This window comes from Rhagoletis zephyria, unplaced genomic scaffold (genome assembly GCF_001687245.7).
Source record: "Rhagoletis zephyria isolate East Lansing unplaced genomic scaffold, Rhagoletis_zephyria_1.1 Rzeph_scaffold_01597, whole genome shotgun sequence".
Taxonomy (NCBI): Eukaryota; Metazoa; Arthropoda; class Insecta; order Diptera; family Tephritidae; genus Rhagoletis; species Rhagoletis zephyria.
Genome location: NW_016158681.1, coordinates 99,649 through 116,884, shown reverse-complemented (window position 1 = coordinate 116,884; position 17,236 = coordinate 99,649). Strand labels below are relative to the sequence as shown.

General features: G+C 30.4%; 1 protein-coding gene and 1 long non-coding RNA gene across 4 annotated transcripts in view; one reads left to right on the top strand and one right to left on the bottom strand.

Annotated features, from left to right (window-relative positions):
- The first annotated feature begins 3,386 nt into the window (after positions 1-3,386).
- ymp (yellow-emperor) overlaps positions 3,387-17,236 on the top strand; it is a 64,436-nt gene continuing 50,586 nt past the window's right edge. For 2 of the 3 annotated variants that reach the window (XM_017618297.1, XM_017618299.1), the window contains exons 1-3: positions 3,387-3,471; positions 3,543-3,576; positions 3,641-3,705. In XM_017618297.1, the coding sequence (XP_017473786.1) occupies positions 3,397-3,471; positions 3,543-3,576; positions 3,641-3,705 (174 nt within the window). In that variant the 5' untranslated portion in view covers positions 3,387-3,396. The remainder of the gene's footprint in view (positions 3,472-3,542; positions 3,577-3,640; positions 3,706-17,236) is intronic. The other variant, XM_017618298.1, reaches the window with a different exon arrangement.
- LOC108364569 (uncharacterized) overlaps positions 16,282-17,236 on the bottom strand; it is a 1,260-nt gene continuing 305 nt past the window's right edge. Inside the window, exon 2 of the long non-coding RNA XR_001847778.1 lies at positions 16,282-16,312. This is a non-coding gene — a long non-coding RNA (uncharacterized LOC108364569). The remainder of the gene's footprint in view (positions 16,313-17,236) is intronic.

Here is a 17,236-nt window from a genome sequence, read left to right as displayed (position 1 = left end):
TTTACAAAAAGATTTTTAGTTTTTCTTCGTACCGTTAACCTTGCGTAAGATCAAAAAGGATAGGTAGGGAGCTTGGTGGAACCTACTAAAGGCCAATTGAGTTGCATGCAAGATTACAGAGTGGTTGGAGTAATTGAGTTTTCATGTTTGAACAAAGAAGCATTTTTGTTGTAAAATAATGGAACATTTTATTTTAGATTTTTTACATGAAACTCATAACTGAGCTGTGGAGAAACTTGCCTGCACTTCTATATGGAAGAGACCGCGCTTTAAAAATGATGATTGATGGCATCTTAACAAAATGCTTGCTTATAAACTCACAAGTTTGTCATTGCAAATTGAGGCGCAACCGCATTTTTGACTAAATATTCAGGATTGAATGTGTGTATTCACGCCTGCCTGGTTATCATATTATTCATGGATATCGACAAAAAAACGTTAAAAAAGTTATACATTAGGAATGCCGAAAGAAGACCAAAGAAATTTTGTTTATGCTGAGCATGAGATAAATTCTCGTTCCGCTTAAAATTATTAAAAATTAAAGCGATTTCTTAACCTCTTGAAACTTCCACTTTATTGGCGAAAATTTAATCTCATACATATGTATGTATCGATACTACTAAAGTCTAAGATATCACATACAAATTTTGGTCCCCATTGCAGTCGGCTAAGACATTTTCATAGGGTAATCTGAAGTTAGACCCCTTATGCGACACGCCTTAACCGTCTCCAATCGCGAGCAAAATTTATATGTGATAAGATTAGGGTATGTGCTTATGTACACACACATATAATACACAAATCAATTTAATTACTGTCAAATAAGTGTCAGCGCAAAATTTACTACCACTTATTTAAATCCGTTTGCCAAAAACCGCTAGCATATGCCTTACAAAATAACGATAATGGCCTATATAAGAAATGTATGCGCGTAAATTGAATTAGAGTTGTTTAGATTATAACTTTTGGCTACGTTGCTGGCCAATAAATAAATGGGTGCGAATATTTTCAAATGCCTTTGCCATTCATAATGAACGAGTGTTTACTTAGTAATCAAAATGTGCAATCAATGAATTACTTAGCGTTAGTTTTCTTAACTTAAACAGATGTTAAATCGTGTTAATAAATATATTAACCCAAATACTGTTGACTGCTTTAGATTTTTCGCTAATAAGCCTTTCTGTGAATTTTAAATACTTTTGCTAGCTGTAAAGCCAATATCGAATTATTTGTTACTTAAGGGGGTATTTTTAAATACAGTTTTTTTTGGGATCGAAACAGTTTTCTTTTAGCTTTAACATCTTATTTTGAAATATTTTTGAAAAAGGTAAGATATTTGGGGGTCTTTCTCTGGCAACGTCGGTAGCAACGTCGCGGCACTTATCGTCATATCAGCTATTGAGAGAGGAAATCCTATTTACATTTGTCCAGTCTCCTAATTACTGGGTTAAGGTGCATCAAGAGCTATAATAACAACATTTGGCTATGAAAGACCCTCTTTTTTCGCCCTTAAAAATAATGCACACATCTACTTACTTTGCATATAAACAGGCTGCATGCCACTGTATTTCATATTTAAATACATACATACGTTCTCACTAGATTCATTTGATTCCCATTATCATTTAGATTTAAGCTCACGCACCCCTCCCCTCTGTTAATGCGCAAATTACGTGCCTATTAATACAGCGGAATTACTTAATTTTTTGTTATTAATTGCGTAATTTGATAAAGTGGAAGTATGAAAGGGAATTTTAATGAAAGAGAAGGGGTGATAAATCGAGGAGTTAACTGACAAATTGCATTAATGGCAATTAAAATGTCGCATTGTTATCATTATCTGAAAATCAATAATGGTTAATATAGACAACAATGGCAATCAAAATTCCACAGTGTTACAAAAGCAAGTGGGACACAGTTACAACGCTAAAGCAAGCGAATGTTTTCCTAAAATAAATATGACTTGTCTAACTTATTTATTTTTAGTGTGGCTTCGGAGAAAAAATATCAACAATAATTACGCGTGAAATAGTACAAAAGCAAACTAAGTAAAATGTAATAAAAATCTCTATTCATTATACTGTGATACATTCCGATAAAAGCGTGCTCAAATTTTCGACTTTGTGCACCAGAAGTTTTGAATATCTTACGACTAATGTAGGATGCTTATAAAACTAGCCATTAAGTTCAAATCCACATGGCATTTTTTTGTTTTTTTGTTATTTATATGCCTAGCGGAAATAATTAATTAATTTCAAATATTATCTACACATATAATAAAATTGTAAAAGGCCGAGATTATAGATATTAAAGAAAAATTAATATGGGGTGTCTTTACTAGGGCAACAGAAGCCAAATCAACAATTCTAAGAAATTGTTGTCTGTCTGTCTGTATGTTTGTACGCGCATCGCTCGAAAACCAATGCATGGAATCAAGTGCTGTTTACATAGGTGCATTGCCTAACTTAAAATACAGGAAAAAATAATTAGAGAGTTGCCACCTGTTTGAAAATTGCAGTTTAAGTAAATTAACAAGATAAAATATATATAGCAATATGGCTGTCAAAAGAAAGAGGCTTAAGAAAGCTTACTGCTGAAAATATTTTTGTGGAAGGTTGCCATCTGTTTGAAAAGTTTAATTTGCTTTAATTGATAAAATAAATTAAATATTGCAAGATGGCTATCAAACTAAAGAGGTTTAGAAAAGTTTGCAGACAAAAATATTTTTGTGTAGGCTTGCCATCTGTTTGGAAAATTGTATTCAATTATTAAATTGATAAAACAAATGTACGAGTAGTACGAGTATAAAACTAAGGATTTTAGTAAAGTTTACTGCCAAAATATTTTTATAGCGGGTTGCCACCTATTTGAAAAATTTATTCAGTTAAAGTGATAAGATAAGGTAAATACCGAATTAATACACCTTTGAAGAAAGGTAGAATAGAGTTAGAAGATTTTACATATATTTAAATTTGTAGGATTAAATACTTTCGGAAATATATTAACAAACATCCTTACTCATAAAAAAGTATGTTTCATAAATCGAAAATTTGTTTGAAAATCTCACTTCATAAATCTCTTAAAATTCATTCTTCTATTTCATTTTTTTTTTTTTAATGAAGCCAAGAGTTTTGGGCGGAAGTAACAACATAAAAATTCTTTTAAGTAAAGCCTGATATTTTCTTGTTATTAATAAAAGCAAAGTATTCCCAAGTTTAATTCGAAATGCATGCGATTTAGCTGTTGAACTAAAATTTCTAAATCTAATATATTTGTTTATTATACAAACCGAAATTATGCGCTTTCGCGAGTTTCTTTTAAAAATAAACAACAATAGTGAATTGATTTTAATTTAATTTTATTACTTCTCCTTCTTATACTTATCCAGCATAAAATATGTCTTATCGTCCACTTTTTGGTAAATTAATGGAGACCACCAAGCTCCGTCAGTTGTTGACAAGCCAGCATCCGGTAAGCGAGAAACCTGTGAAAATTTTAACTGAAAATAATGCTATTCCTTTTTATTATAACAAATATTCAAGCAGCTTATGCGCGCACGTCTACAACACAGTATCAGTAAGTAGCAAAAGTTAATAATATGGTACAAAATATATTTATTAAATTTTGTATAACATTACAGAGCCCCGTACGCCTTTGAACAACCCATCGCTTTTCAGTCCGACCATTATTAAACGCTACTGGGAGGTAAGTTCCTTTATTATTTCTATCAAAATGCGACTGCCTGCATTACCGTGAAAGCAGAGATATAACTTTTATAAGAGGAAAGAATAAAAGTCAATCAATAATTATTATATTAAGATAAAAATTGTTCGAGCCATCTATAATTATTATTCCAGCACTTATATTATAAAAGTCCTTCATAATAATTATCGGAGCNAGAATAAAAGTCAATCAATAATTATTATATTAAGATAAAAATTGTTCGAGTCATCTATAATTATTATTCCAGGACTTATTTATATTATAAAAGTCCTTCATAATAATTATCAGAGCGATAGATATTTTTAAGTCTTCAAAGACTTTTAGTTTGAGACTTATATTATAAAAGTCGTTTCATAATAATTATATGTATTTGCATGTGTACATGCCACTTTTTACATATGGAAATGCCAACATATCGTGTAAAGGCAAATTAGATTTGCTTCTGTACAAAGCAGATGCACGCACATACGAAATAGAAATTATTCTATTTTCATCTGACACACAGGTAGAATCATCTGAGTTTAGTTTATTTCGTTGTCAAAGAACGTATTTTTAAATAGTTAAATAATGACTGTGAATTTGACAGACATACGCAATTACATATGTATTGAAAAGGTCACATTTACAGATGCAAATATATATCGTGTAAGAACACCTTTAACGATATTTATCTCAATGATAATTATTATGACAAGACTTTTATAATATTTTAATAAGTCTCAAAATGAAAGTCTTTGAAGGCTTAAAAATATTTATCTCGCTGATAATTACTATGAAAAGACTTATTATATAAGTCTTAAAAGAATAGTTATCGATGACTTAAAAAATTTTTCTCACACATAATCAGAACACTTTTATAGTTCTTCCGAAAATTTTGATGACTTTTTTAAAACTCCACCATGAAATCATTATTATTCTGGGTCTCTGCGTGAAAGTATAGATTATGCATAAAGTTAAGTTAAAACATACCTATGTACATATTTTCCACTTTTTACTATCGTCCAAATTTTTTGAGTAATATAAAACTATTTTTCGCAGTGCAAAGACTGCAAATATAGCTCATAGCTTGTCAGTGTCACTAAACGTCATTTCGAGTTAGCATCGATATTTTTATGGTTTTTATGTTTAGTCGGCAAGTTACTTAAATTATAAACATATATAACTTTTTTAAAAATACTTACGGCCATAAATAGTGTTAGCAAATTCAATTTAAGCGCAAGTCATTTGTTTTATTGATATTTATTGTTTTTACAAATGCACTCACGTCGGTATACATATGCATATTGTACAAACATATCAATATATGTATGTATGTACATTAGGGTGGTCCAAAATAAGTAAAGTCGGAATTTTAATGCGAAAAAAGATATACCCCTTTTTTATTTTGAAATCAAAAAATATTTAGAGCTCGCTCAAAGCGCTCAAAGTTTTCCATGAAGTTTATATGGGAATAAAATAAAATAAACAGAGTCTTGCGATCGAAAAATATTGATTTTTAGGAATTCTACACCATTTCTACGAAAAGTTGTTTTATTTCCATATCAAATACATGGAAAACTTTGAGCGCTTTGGGCGACCTCTAAATATTTTTTGGTGTATATTTTTTTCGATATAGAACAATCCTAGGGGGGAGAGTATTAAAATTCCGACTTTACTTTTTCGCATTTTTGGAACACCCTAATGCACATAAATTTATTAGTTAAGAAATTACTAATTACTTATGGTAAAGCACAACTTGAATTTAAGAAAAACCAGTTTGTGTATCTACATTAGGGCAGGTCAATTTGTATAGAAAATTTTTTGGATTATGCGCGTCTAGCACAGAAGGTTTCTACTTGTAGTTCTAAGCAAATTTTTCGAAGAAGTCGTGGGTCTTAAATCAATTAGAGTTTGCCAAGTTGCGAAAATAGGTTTCTTATCATTTTGCTGTAGTGTCGTAAAGTGCTTAAATTTTACGCAAAAACATTACGCCTATGAAAATATGTACTTAAATGGCCAGAACGTCCAACGGAGTCGATTTAGCTATGTCCCTCTGTCCGACTGTTTGAATGCAATTTAGTCCCTTTTCGAGAGCCAGTCTTCGAGTCAGTTTTCGAGATATCCGACTGAAATTTGGTAGGCGATTGTATTTTTATTTCTTATTAATCAATTTGTCGAAGCCGGCAAAATCGGTCCACTATAACAACTGATTGTGCAGATATGAGCATTTTTTTTTATATGTAAGTCCTTTCAATATTCAACAAAAATCTTACATGAAAATCACAAAGGTCGGGTCACTATAACATATGTATTTATATGGGGTTTTACACTAAAAATACTTCATTTGGACGGCTAAAGCCGAGAAATATCATGAGCTATTTTCTAAATAATCATAGAAAGTCTACTGAAAAAATTCTCAAGATCGGTGTTTTATAAGCTATATCTCCTATACCAGTAGTTGTTCGGATACAAGTTTTTGACATAAATATAACTCGTTTATCAAGGAAGCTACAACCATTAAATTGTATATCGATCATACACAGTAGTATTAAGAGTCTTTTTAAATTTTTTCAAACCATTTTCATAATATCAAAGTTATATTGAAACTATTGAACTGTTTTTAAAGAACATAATTCCGTTTGAGTAAAATTGGTATACTGCAGCAACTCGCAGAGTCGCAAGGATCTACTTCCAACGCAGCTTAGATCGAATCTTTGAATCATGAAGAAATTAATGGTACTCATAAATTTTTATGTGAAAATTTTTGTTTTTTTGCTTAAAACATACTTGTTTGATGAAAAAATACAAACTTTAAGAGGGAAAAAATAAAAGCATGTTTCTTTGCAAAAATATCATGCTACTAATTAAGGACAATTGATAAATAAAAAAAGGAATTAGCGGCAAAATGAAAATGCGCATGGATATTTGTTTGAAATATGAGAATGATAGGGCTTTGTTCATGTCTACATGGCGTATGAGTAACAATGTTTCCTGCGAATTTTTCATACAAAAAATCTTTTCGTATATTAATTTGACCATTAATTACTTTTTATTCATCCATATATTTTCTTCATTAAAAGCTTGATTTTTTCATAACATCAGGCTTTACACAAGTATGAAAAATTGCACAAAAACTTGTTTTTTCCCCCCTGTCGCAGTTCGAACTTTTGTCATAAAAAAAAAACAAAAAATCTGGATTACTTTATCAATTTCTCAGAAAGTATTAGACCTAGAAAAGTTATGTGTGTTTATACGGTTTATGAAAAATTTTGTCAGCTTTCATCTGCCACATATCGTATTAATATTGTTCAATTGGTTCGTAAGAATACGAGTTTAAGTGATCCCACTTTTTTTAGCTGAATAACGGTAAATTGCAAATATCTTCACAACTTATCCATATAATAAAAAATTAACTCGATTTTCGGAATCAGCGAGCGATTCTACTTAGGAGTTATAGTGACATCCATGGAACACTTTTGCTGTAAAGCAGTGTTAACTGTCAAATTAGTTTGAGAGGTCGTTCATTTCCACAAATTGTCTACGTTTAAGTGACAAATTTAGTGCGTAAACAATGCACGTAAACAAGGGGTAGCTAAAAAAAATGCTTCCAAATATAATTTTATTAGATTCGAAACGAATCACGAAACCCGCCATTCGATGGATTTATTAATATTTGTAGAACGCCGAAAATTAAACTTTTCAAAAATCATACAGACCATTGCGTTCATTTAATTGAAGATAAGTTTAACCAAGTTTACATTGCAATGTGTTTCACTTTATTATAAAAAGTATATGTACTTACCCAAGATCAAGAGGTTGATGCAAATTTTATTGTTGCTTCAGTCACACAAACTCTAAATAATGAAATGTTACAAATGTAAACACTCTTGCAATCGAATGGATCTTAAGTAAAACTTAATGCAAATGCTTATGCTGAAAGAGATCGTCGACGGAATCTTAGCAGACAAATCAGGGATTTCCGATAATATAGATCACTACGTGTTTAGCTTGACACCAGTTAGCTCTTTTTCTCCACGCACATCCCACCAAGGGATAAGTGGACGGAGAGCAATGGTTAGAAGGAACCAGTGAACTTTAACATGTATAGGTCGAAGTTGTTTGGAGGATCGGTGGAGGGGTATTCTCCTGGGAGCTATCCATCAACCTTTAACTTAGGCTTCCAGATCACTGTAGACAGCTACGTGGCAGTGATAGCTCGAAGCTTGTAGATGAATGCCGCCTTGATTCACTTTCGGCCTCGTCGGAATATTATCTATACCATTGCGATATTGCAGGAAACTGTGCGGCTGAAAAACTAGCCAGCAGAGAAACCGTCGAAGCAGTATCGCCAAGAAAAGAGAGTAGTAGTTCTCTTGACCACTTGTGGACGTCTCTCGCAAAGATAGGTCCCGGGTCAATTCATCGACCGCTGAAGGAAAATCAGAGCATGTGCCACCGCGAGGTCATTCTGGCCAAGGATAGAGCTGGGCGGTCCACAGTGGTGCCAAATTGCAATTTACTATTCAAAATAGTTTGATTTGATTAATTTTCTTTCGCGCCAGGGTTCGTACATACTTTCTAACTGGTCCGGAGAACCTGTCTGGCACTACCATCTGCCGCCTTCGTTCTCAGTACTCAGCTTTAATTTAGCACTTACCGTACACGGTGGTATCCCAAAGGGCCAATGCTCATCTAAAAAATTTTAAAAGGATATTTTTTGGAAAATATTTTTGTTACATAAAATGGGAACTCNAAAATGTCGTGTCCATATTATTTTTCACATGACTTATATGTATTTATGTACATACATGTGTACTTATGTAACTATATCTAGCTATAGGCACTTAAAATAATAAGCAACAGCTATATATGTACATTAGGATGGTCGAAGAAAAAGTAAAGTCGGAATTTTTATGTTCTCACCCCTAGGATTGTTCTATAGCGGAAAAAATATTCCCCTATTTTTTTAATTTGAAATCAAGAAATATTTAAAGATCGCTCAAGGCGCTTAAAGTTTTCAATGTACTTTATATGGGAAAAAACAACTTTTCGTGGAAATGGTATAGAATTCTTGAAAATCGTTTTTCGATCAGGAGGCCTCCAATAATAACACTCAATTGTTTATTTAACCATTTTTTAGTACTAGAGATTTTTTATTGGTCCGCCATTGCATTTTTTGGGGTTTTTGGCGGACCTATAAAATATAGTTACTATGAAAAATATGGTTAAATAAACAATCGAGTATTATTACTAGGAATCTCTTGCAGAGAAACACAAAAAAAATTGATTTTTAAACATTTTTAAAATATTGATTTTTAGGATTTCTACGAAGAATTGTTAATCAATAAATTATAAGGGTATAGAGCAATCCTAGGGTATGAGAACACAAAAATTCCGACTTTACTTTTTCTCATGCATTTTTGGACCGCCCCAATGTACATACACACATTGAGATTTGAAAGAAAAGTCTACGAATACGTTTAGCAACTTTTTCCAAAACTAAAAATTTGCTATTTAAAAATTTGCTTTTACGATGCTTAACAAATTTCCATATATTTAAATGGGGTACATGATTGTGCGACTATAGATTCAGCTTGCATGGTTAAAATTGAAAAGCTCTCTACGTAAATAATTGACGCGAAACTAATATGTAATTCTAAAAGCATAGAGAAATGATAAAAGCTATTAATCCTGACTAAAGAAAAAACCAAATTAAAATTCTGTTTTACTACTTGTTGAGCCAATCTACTCGTACCACTAAAAGACTACAAAAACACACTTCCATTAGTACTACGTGTAAGTTTATTTTTATTATTTTTTTTTTTAATTAATGCAACGTTTGTGTATGTGTATGACCATTAATACTTTTATGTGTGTGTATGTTTTTGCATATGATATTTTGTTTTACTAAATAGTTTATACTTTTGCATTTATGTATATTTTTCAATATTTTATGTGTACATATTACTCTTGCAAAGACAACACATTAGTTATGAGTATGCTTACATATGTAGTGGGTATTTATTGCAAACTACGTACATACAATGTGTAAAATGTGCAATAAGTTGTATGTATTTACAAATCTTTACTTGTATAGACCATGTTAAAGATTGCTAATTTATCTACTAGTTGATGATATGCATACATACATATGCACAACTAACTACATTTTGTTCAAAGAATTCGAAAAAATTTAGAAACTAGTTTTTTTTAGTTTTTAGTTAGTTATTTCGCTTTAAGTAAAATTAAATAACTAACTGAAATAATCGTAATCGTAATTTTTACCTTATTATAGTTAGAGAGTGTTGTTCACTTGTAGTAATTGCTAACGAAACCAGAAAAAAGTATACATTTGTTTCTTTTTTTTAGATGTTCTTACCACAAATTAGCCATATGTGTGTTTGCTAGTCAAAAAATCCCATTAGCGTTTTTTGTGGTGCTTTACAAGATTTTGCAAAATAGTCCATAATTGCAAAGGGTAAAAAGTTGTGCTATATATTAACAACAATTTCGCATATGTATTTATAGTTTTAATTTTCTTATGTCAAAAAGTTACCAGGCAATATATTTGCAACATTATCAACACATTTTTATATTTAGCTCATAATTTTAGAAAAGCACAAGTGAAATACAAACGAGTGCAGGATTATACATATATCTAACTACATACATAAATATGCGATAAATACAAATACATAGTTCACATAAATACTCAACGATCTACTAGTTAAATACAATATACATACTTTCTACGGAGAAGTATATTGACTACTTGCAAGATATGATATTTGCTACAGTTGTATGTGTATACGTAATTTTTCCGGTCGTCTATTTAACTTTATTTTCGGTTTTTATTTAGAGCCTCAACGAAACTATGCTCAAATGGTGATAGTAAATCCTGAAGGATGGATTGAAGTTTCGCCTCTTTGGTCAAAAATTCAGTTACATTGCATCCAATTTTGTGTATTTATAAATGAAATTCAAAAGTAACTTTCTCTTCAAAGGCAATTTTTCATCAGTAGTGGCCCCTTTTGATAAGTCCCATTTACGTTCATGAAGATTAATTTTATATACAAAAATTTTAGCAGAGAAACTAGAAAACAATGAAAACCAGGGACCGAACATAACAGTTATTGATGAAAACTGTCATGGAAAAAATTACTATGAAGGAAATGTTCTACAATTAAGTGGTACATACCAATCGATTTCTTTTTTCGCCGAGACTCAAATTTGAAAATAAATTTTATTTGCAATTTCTATGAAAAATTAAAAAAAAATAACAATTATTTTTGTTTCTTATATTATAAATCCAAAATAAGAATTATTTTTGATATTTATATTATATGTCTTAGATAACAGTTAATGAAGACTTTTATGTATTTATAAAAGTCATTAATAAAAATCCGTCAGTGACTTTTACTTTTAAAGGTCATCAATATAAATCAGTCACCGACTTTTATTTTTTAAATCATTCGTATTAAAGTCTTTAACGTTTTTCGCAGTTAAGAAGGTGTTGGGAAAGAAAAGTTTACTACGACTTATACAACTGACTTTTATAAGTATGATTTAAAAAAGAGGCAGTGACTGATTTTTACTCATGACTTTTATAAATAAAAGACTTCGATAACTGTTATCTGAAACATATAATTTAAAAATCAAAAATAACTGTTATTTGCAATTATTTAGACAAGAATCAAAAATAATTGTTATTTTGGATATATAAAATAAAAGTCAGAAATAACGGTTATTTAAGGAGTAATTAAATAAAAGTGAAAAAATAACTCTTAAAGGGCGATTTTTTTAATAAAAGTTGTAACTGTTACCGTCCCTGATGAAAACACAAAAATCTTTTTTTCTAAAATGGACGGGGTTCACGTTCATATGTTTGATTTGTTTCAAAATTTTAGGGTTGATGGATAAACATAAGTAATTAATAAAAAAATAATAATGGGAAAAAAGTTTGCTGTACACCTTCGAATGATTTTTGCAAGGCGAATTCTTATTTACTAACAGACCTGAGTTCTTATCAACCTAACTTGCCACCCTAATGTCAGTAAACTGCAGCTTCATCATTCAACTTTCGCGAAAGAAGTAATTGGATTATTCGAGTAGAACTACATACTTCAAAAATAAGAATTCTATTGCCGAATGTACACAGGTGTCACTGAAAAATGTAAAAGGTCAAAACAAATTTTGTTCGAAGGTACCTTCCAAAATTCCCTTACTTGTTTGTAGAACGTGTTAGTCCGCTACCAGCCACTTCCAAATAACTTCTTCCGATAAGGGTCAAAAAGGGCACCTAGCTGATAAAAGAGTATACTTTTATGGACTGTGAATGAAATTGTTGGTTTGGTCACCACATATGTACTCGTATGTATGCATGTATGGATACAATTAGGCATAGTTTCGTTGAGGCCCTAAAGTGGCTATGATATACATACTTGTATGTATGTAATTGTGATACTGCGATATTTAGTTGTAGCTCGCTCAGACTTTTTTATGTACAAATGTACATATACATATATAGTTCGCGTGTCCGCTTACATTCTTAATTTAATTGTTTATGAGGTTGTTAATTGAATGTTGTGTGTGTAGTGTTACTATTCATTGACCCTGCCCAAAAATTAAGTTTGTCTTCAAGACTGCTAAATAATATTTATTTTTTTTTTGTTTACCACATACATACTTGCCCTTTATGCTTGGGCAAAAGTATGTTATATGCTTATTTTTTGTTCTAAATGTATTGTCGGCCTGTTTTTTTTAATTTTATTCACTTTCATTGAAATTTAATTGCTTGCCAAGTATTATTTATATGTATAGCATTCAGCAGGTTAATCCTTGTTTACGAGTCATTATTCGTCTTTGTATTCATTGTCAATCTGTGAAAAAATTCTCTGCTCTACTATAATAATTCTAAACTTTTTATTATTTAACTGAGTTAAATATCAGAGCAATAAATAAATAAATAAATAAATTATTTAAAATAAAACAACCAGGTTAACTAAATGAGTTATGAAATCTATTTGTATGTTACTGTAACTACCACAAATTAGGTATGTAGCTGAAGGCCTAAGCAGGCCATGGTTTTTATATGAAAGTAGCTTTAAGTTTTAGACTTAAATGTACATCATAATATTATAAAAAATAATTAAATAAACAAATTAGGTGTTACTACAGCATACTCGTGCCACAGTCGGCAAAATAATGAGAAGAAAAAACATTGACATAAGGACTGTATAAAAAAAACTGACCCATCAAAAATTAGTACCAGATCCGTATTGATAGACCAATAAAAAAATTGCTTATTTTGAAGGAATCAAACTATATTTGAAATGAAACTTCTTTAGCGGCAGTTGGTTGGTTGGGAGTAAATTGGCAAATTCAACGGAAATTGCACACGGAAATGATGCAACGGAAATGGTTGGGGCTGAAACAAGTGCTTATGCATATGGGATTAATTTACCGAAAACTTGCTAATAAAAGGTTAAAGAATAACGCTTGGAAAAAGACCAATACAAGAATGAAAGTAAAGGGGAGTACGTACCTAGATAAAGACAAGGATAAAGTCAAAGGCAAAAGTAAAAACAAAAACAAAGAAAGGCAAGCATGAAGACCAAGGTAAATTTAAACACTTAAGTGAAGGGGAATATGTAGATGAAGAAAAGTATAAACACAAAAACAAAAACAAAGATATATATAAAGAAAAAGATGGGGACGGGGATACCGATAAAAGTAAAGATGAAGATAGAGGAAGAAAGATTAAAATAAAGATAATTACAGAGAAAAGGATATAGATGGAGACGCATACCTTGTTTATACCTGTATATTGTAATAATAATTACAATTTAGAACGGGCTATTTAAAGGAAATCAGCCTATTTAGACTTCGCGTCAAATGAGTGATGTGTTTATACCTGTTTTGTAACCGATGTGAGAAATAAAAAACCGATTTGAAAACAAATTCGAGTCAATACACTTATCAATTTCAACGCCTTTTCAAATTCAGTTTATGCATCCGTTTCGAAATCACAGCGAACTGGGTCAAAGCGCTTTATGTGTCGGTATAAACAAGGTAAAAGAAACTCAATCAGTGAACTATTTTGGGATTTTACAGATTTTCGGTATTCTCGGGACTTATCGAGACAATAATAATCATTATTTTTATCGCTTTTGTTATCGATTTTGTTGTCGAAATTTTTATCGATTTTGCTATCGATATCTTCGGAACCTATCAATATAATTGATTTTTTTATCGATTTTGTTATCGATATTTTTATGGATTTTGTTGTCGATTTTATAAATTTTTTACGATTTTGTTATCGGTACTTTATCGATATCGTTATTGGTTTTGTTATCGAAATTGTTGTAGATTTTATTGTCGATATTTTTATCGAATTTGTTATCGATATTTTTGTCGATTTTGTTATCAATACTGTTATCGATGTTGAAATCGTTTTTGTTATCGATTATTTATCGATTTTGTTATTGATATTTTTATAAATTTTTTGTCGATATTTTCATCGATTTTCTAAACAATTTTTGCTATCGATATTTTTATCGATTTTCTAATCGATTTTGCTACCAGTATTATCGATTTTGCTATCGAAATTGTTATCGAATTCGTCATCGATTTTGTTATAGATATTTTTATTGGTTTTGTTATCGATATTTTGTTGGATGTTACTATCGATTTTGTTATCGATAGAGTATAAAGATAAAAATGAAGATAAAGGAAATCAGAATAACATACATAAATGTAATTAGAAGGCACAGGGGTAGAAGTGGGGATATAGATCGAAAAANATGCATATGGGATTAATTTACCGAAAACTTGCTAATAAAAGGTTAAAGAATAACGCTTGGAAAAAGACCAATACAAGAATGAAAGTAAAGGGGAGTACGTACCTAGATAAAGACAAGGATAAAGTCAAAGGCAAAAGTAAAAACAAAAACAAAGAAAGGCAAGCATGAAGACCAAGGTAAATTTAAACACTTAAGTGAAGGGGAATATGTAGATGAAGAAAAGTATAAACACAAAAACAAAAACAAAGATATATATAAAGAAAAAGATGGGGACGGGGATACCGATAAAAGTAAAGATGAAGATAGAGGAAGAAAGATTAAAATAAAGATAATTACAGAGAAAAGGATATAGATGGAGACACATACCTTGATTATACCTGTATATTGTAATAACAATTACAATTTAGAAGGGGCTGTTTAAAGGAAATCAGCCTATTTAGATTTCGCGTCAAATGAGTGATTTGTTTATACCTGTTTTGTAACCGATGTGAGAAATAAAAAACCGATTTGAAAACAAATTCGAGTCAATACACTTATCAATTTCAACGCCTTTTCAAATTCAGTTTATGCATCCGTTTCGAAATCACAGCGAACTGGGTCAAAGCGCTTTATGTGTCGGTATAAACAAGGTAAAAGAAACTCAATCAGTGAACTATTTTGGGATTTTAGAGATTTTCGGTATTCTCGGGACTTATCGAGACAATAATAATCATTATTTTTATCGCTTTTGTTATCGATTTTGTTGTCGAAATTTTTATCGATTTTGCTATCGATATCTTCGGAACCTATCGATATAATTGATTTTTTTATCGATTTTGTTATCGATATTTTTATGGATTTTGTTGTCGATTTTATAATCGAAATTTTTTACGATTTTGTTATCGGTACTTTATCGATATCGTTATTGGTTTTGTTATCGAAATTGTTGTAGATTTTATTGTCGATATTTTTATCGAATTTGTTATCGATATTTTTGTCGATTTTGTTATCAATACTGTTATCGATGTTGAAATCGTTTTTGTTATCGATTATTTATCGATTTTGTTATTGATATTTTTATAAATTTTTTGTCGATATTTTCATCGATTTTCTAAACAATTTTTGCTATCGATATTTTTATCGATTTTCTAATCGATTTTGCTACCAGTATTATCGATTTTGCTATCGAAATTGTTATCGAATTCGTCATCGATTTTGTTATAGATATTTTTATTGGTTTTGTTATCGATATTTTGTTGGATGTTACTATCGATTTTGTTATCGATAGAGTATAAAGATAAAAATGAAGATAAAGGAAATCAGAATAACATACATAAATGTAATTAGAAGGCACAGGGGTAGAAGTGGGGATATAGATCGAAAAAAGACAAAATATATAACTTGAGCAAAAGCAGATGTATGTATGNACAAGAATGAAAGTAAAGGGGAGTACGTACCTAGATAAAGACAAGGATAAAGTCAAAGGCAAAAGTAAAAACAAAAACAAAGAAAGGCAAGCATGAAGACCAAGGTAAATTTAAACACTTAAGTGATATTCCCCTTCACTGTAGATGAAGAAAAGTATAAACACAAAAACAAAAACAAAGATATATATAAAGAAAAAGATGGGGACGGGATACCGATAAAAGTAAAGATGAAGATAGAGGAAGAAAGATTAAAATAAAGATAATTACAGAGAAAAGGATATAGATGGAGACGCATACCTTGTTTATACCTGTATATTGTAATAATAATTACAATTTAGAACGGGCTATTTAAAGGAAATCAGCCTATTTAGACTTCGCGTCAAATGAGTGATGTGTTTATACCTGTTTTGTAACCGATGTGAGAAATAAAAAACCGATTTGAAAACAAATTCGAGTCAATACACTTATCAATTTCAACGCCTTTTCAAATTCAGTTTATGCATCCGTTTCGAAATCACAGCGAACTGGGTCAAAGCGCTTTATGTGTCGGTATAAACAAGGTAAAAGAAACTCAATCAGTGAACTATTTTGGGATTTTAGAGATTTTCGGTATTCTCGGGACTTATCGAGACAATAATAATCATTATTTTTATCGCTTTTGTTATCGATTTTGTTGTCGAAATTTTTATCGATTTTGCTATCGATATCTTCGGAACCTATCAATATAATTGATTTTTTTATCGATTTTGTTATCGATATTTTTATGGATTTTGTTGTCGATTTTATAAATTTTTTACGATTTTGTTATCGGTACTTTATCGATATCGTTATTGGTTTTGTTATCGAAATTGTTGTAGATTTTATTGTCGATATTTTTATCGAATTTGTTATCGATATTTTTGTCGATTTTGTTATCAATACTGTTATCGATGTTGAAATCGTTTTTGTTATCGATTATTTATCGATTTTGTTATTGATATTTTTATAAATTTTTTGTCGATATTTTCATCGATTTTCTAAACAATTTTTGCTATCGATATTTTTATCGATTTTCTAATCGATTTTGCTACCAGTATTATCGATTTTGCTATCGAAATTGTTATCGAATTCGTCATCGATTATAGATATTTTTATTGGTTTTGTTATCGATATTTTGTTGGATGTTACTATCGATTTTGTTATCGATAGAGTATAAAGATAAAAATGAAGATAAAGGAAATCAGAATAACATACATAAATGTAATTAGAAGGCACAGGGGTAGAAGTGGGGATATAGATCGAAAAAAGACAAAATATATAACTTGAGCAAAAGCAGATGTATGTATG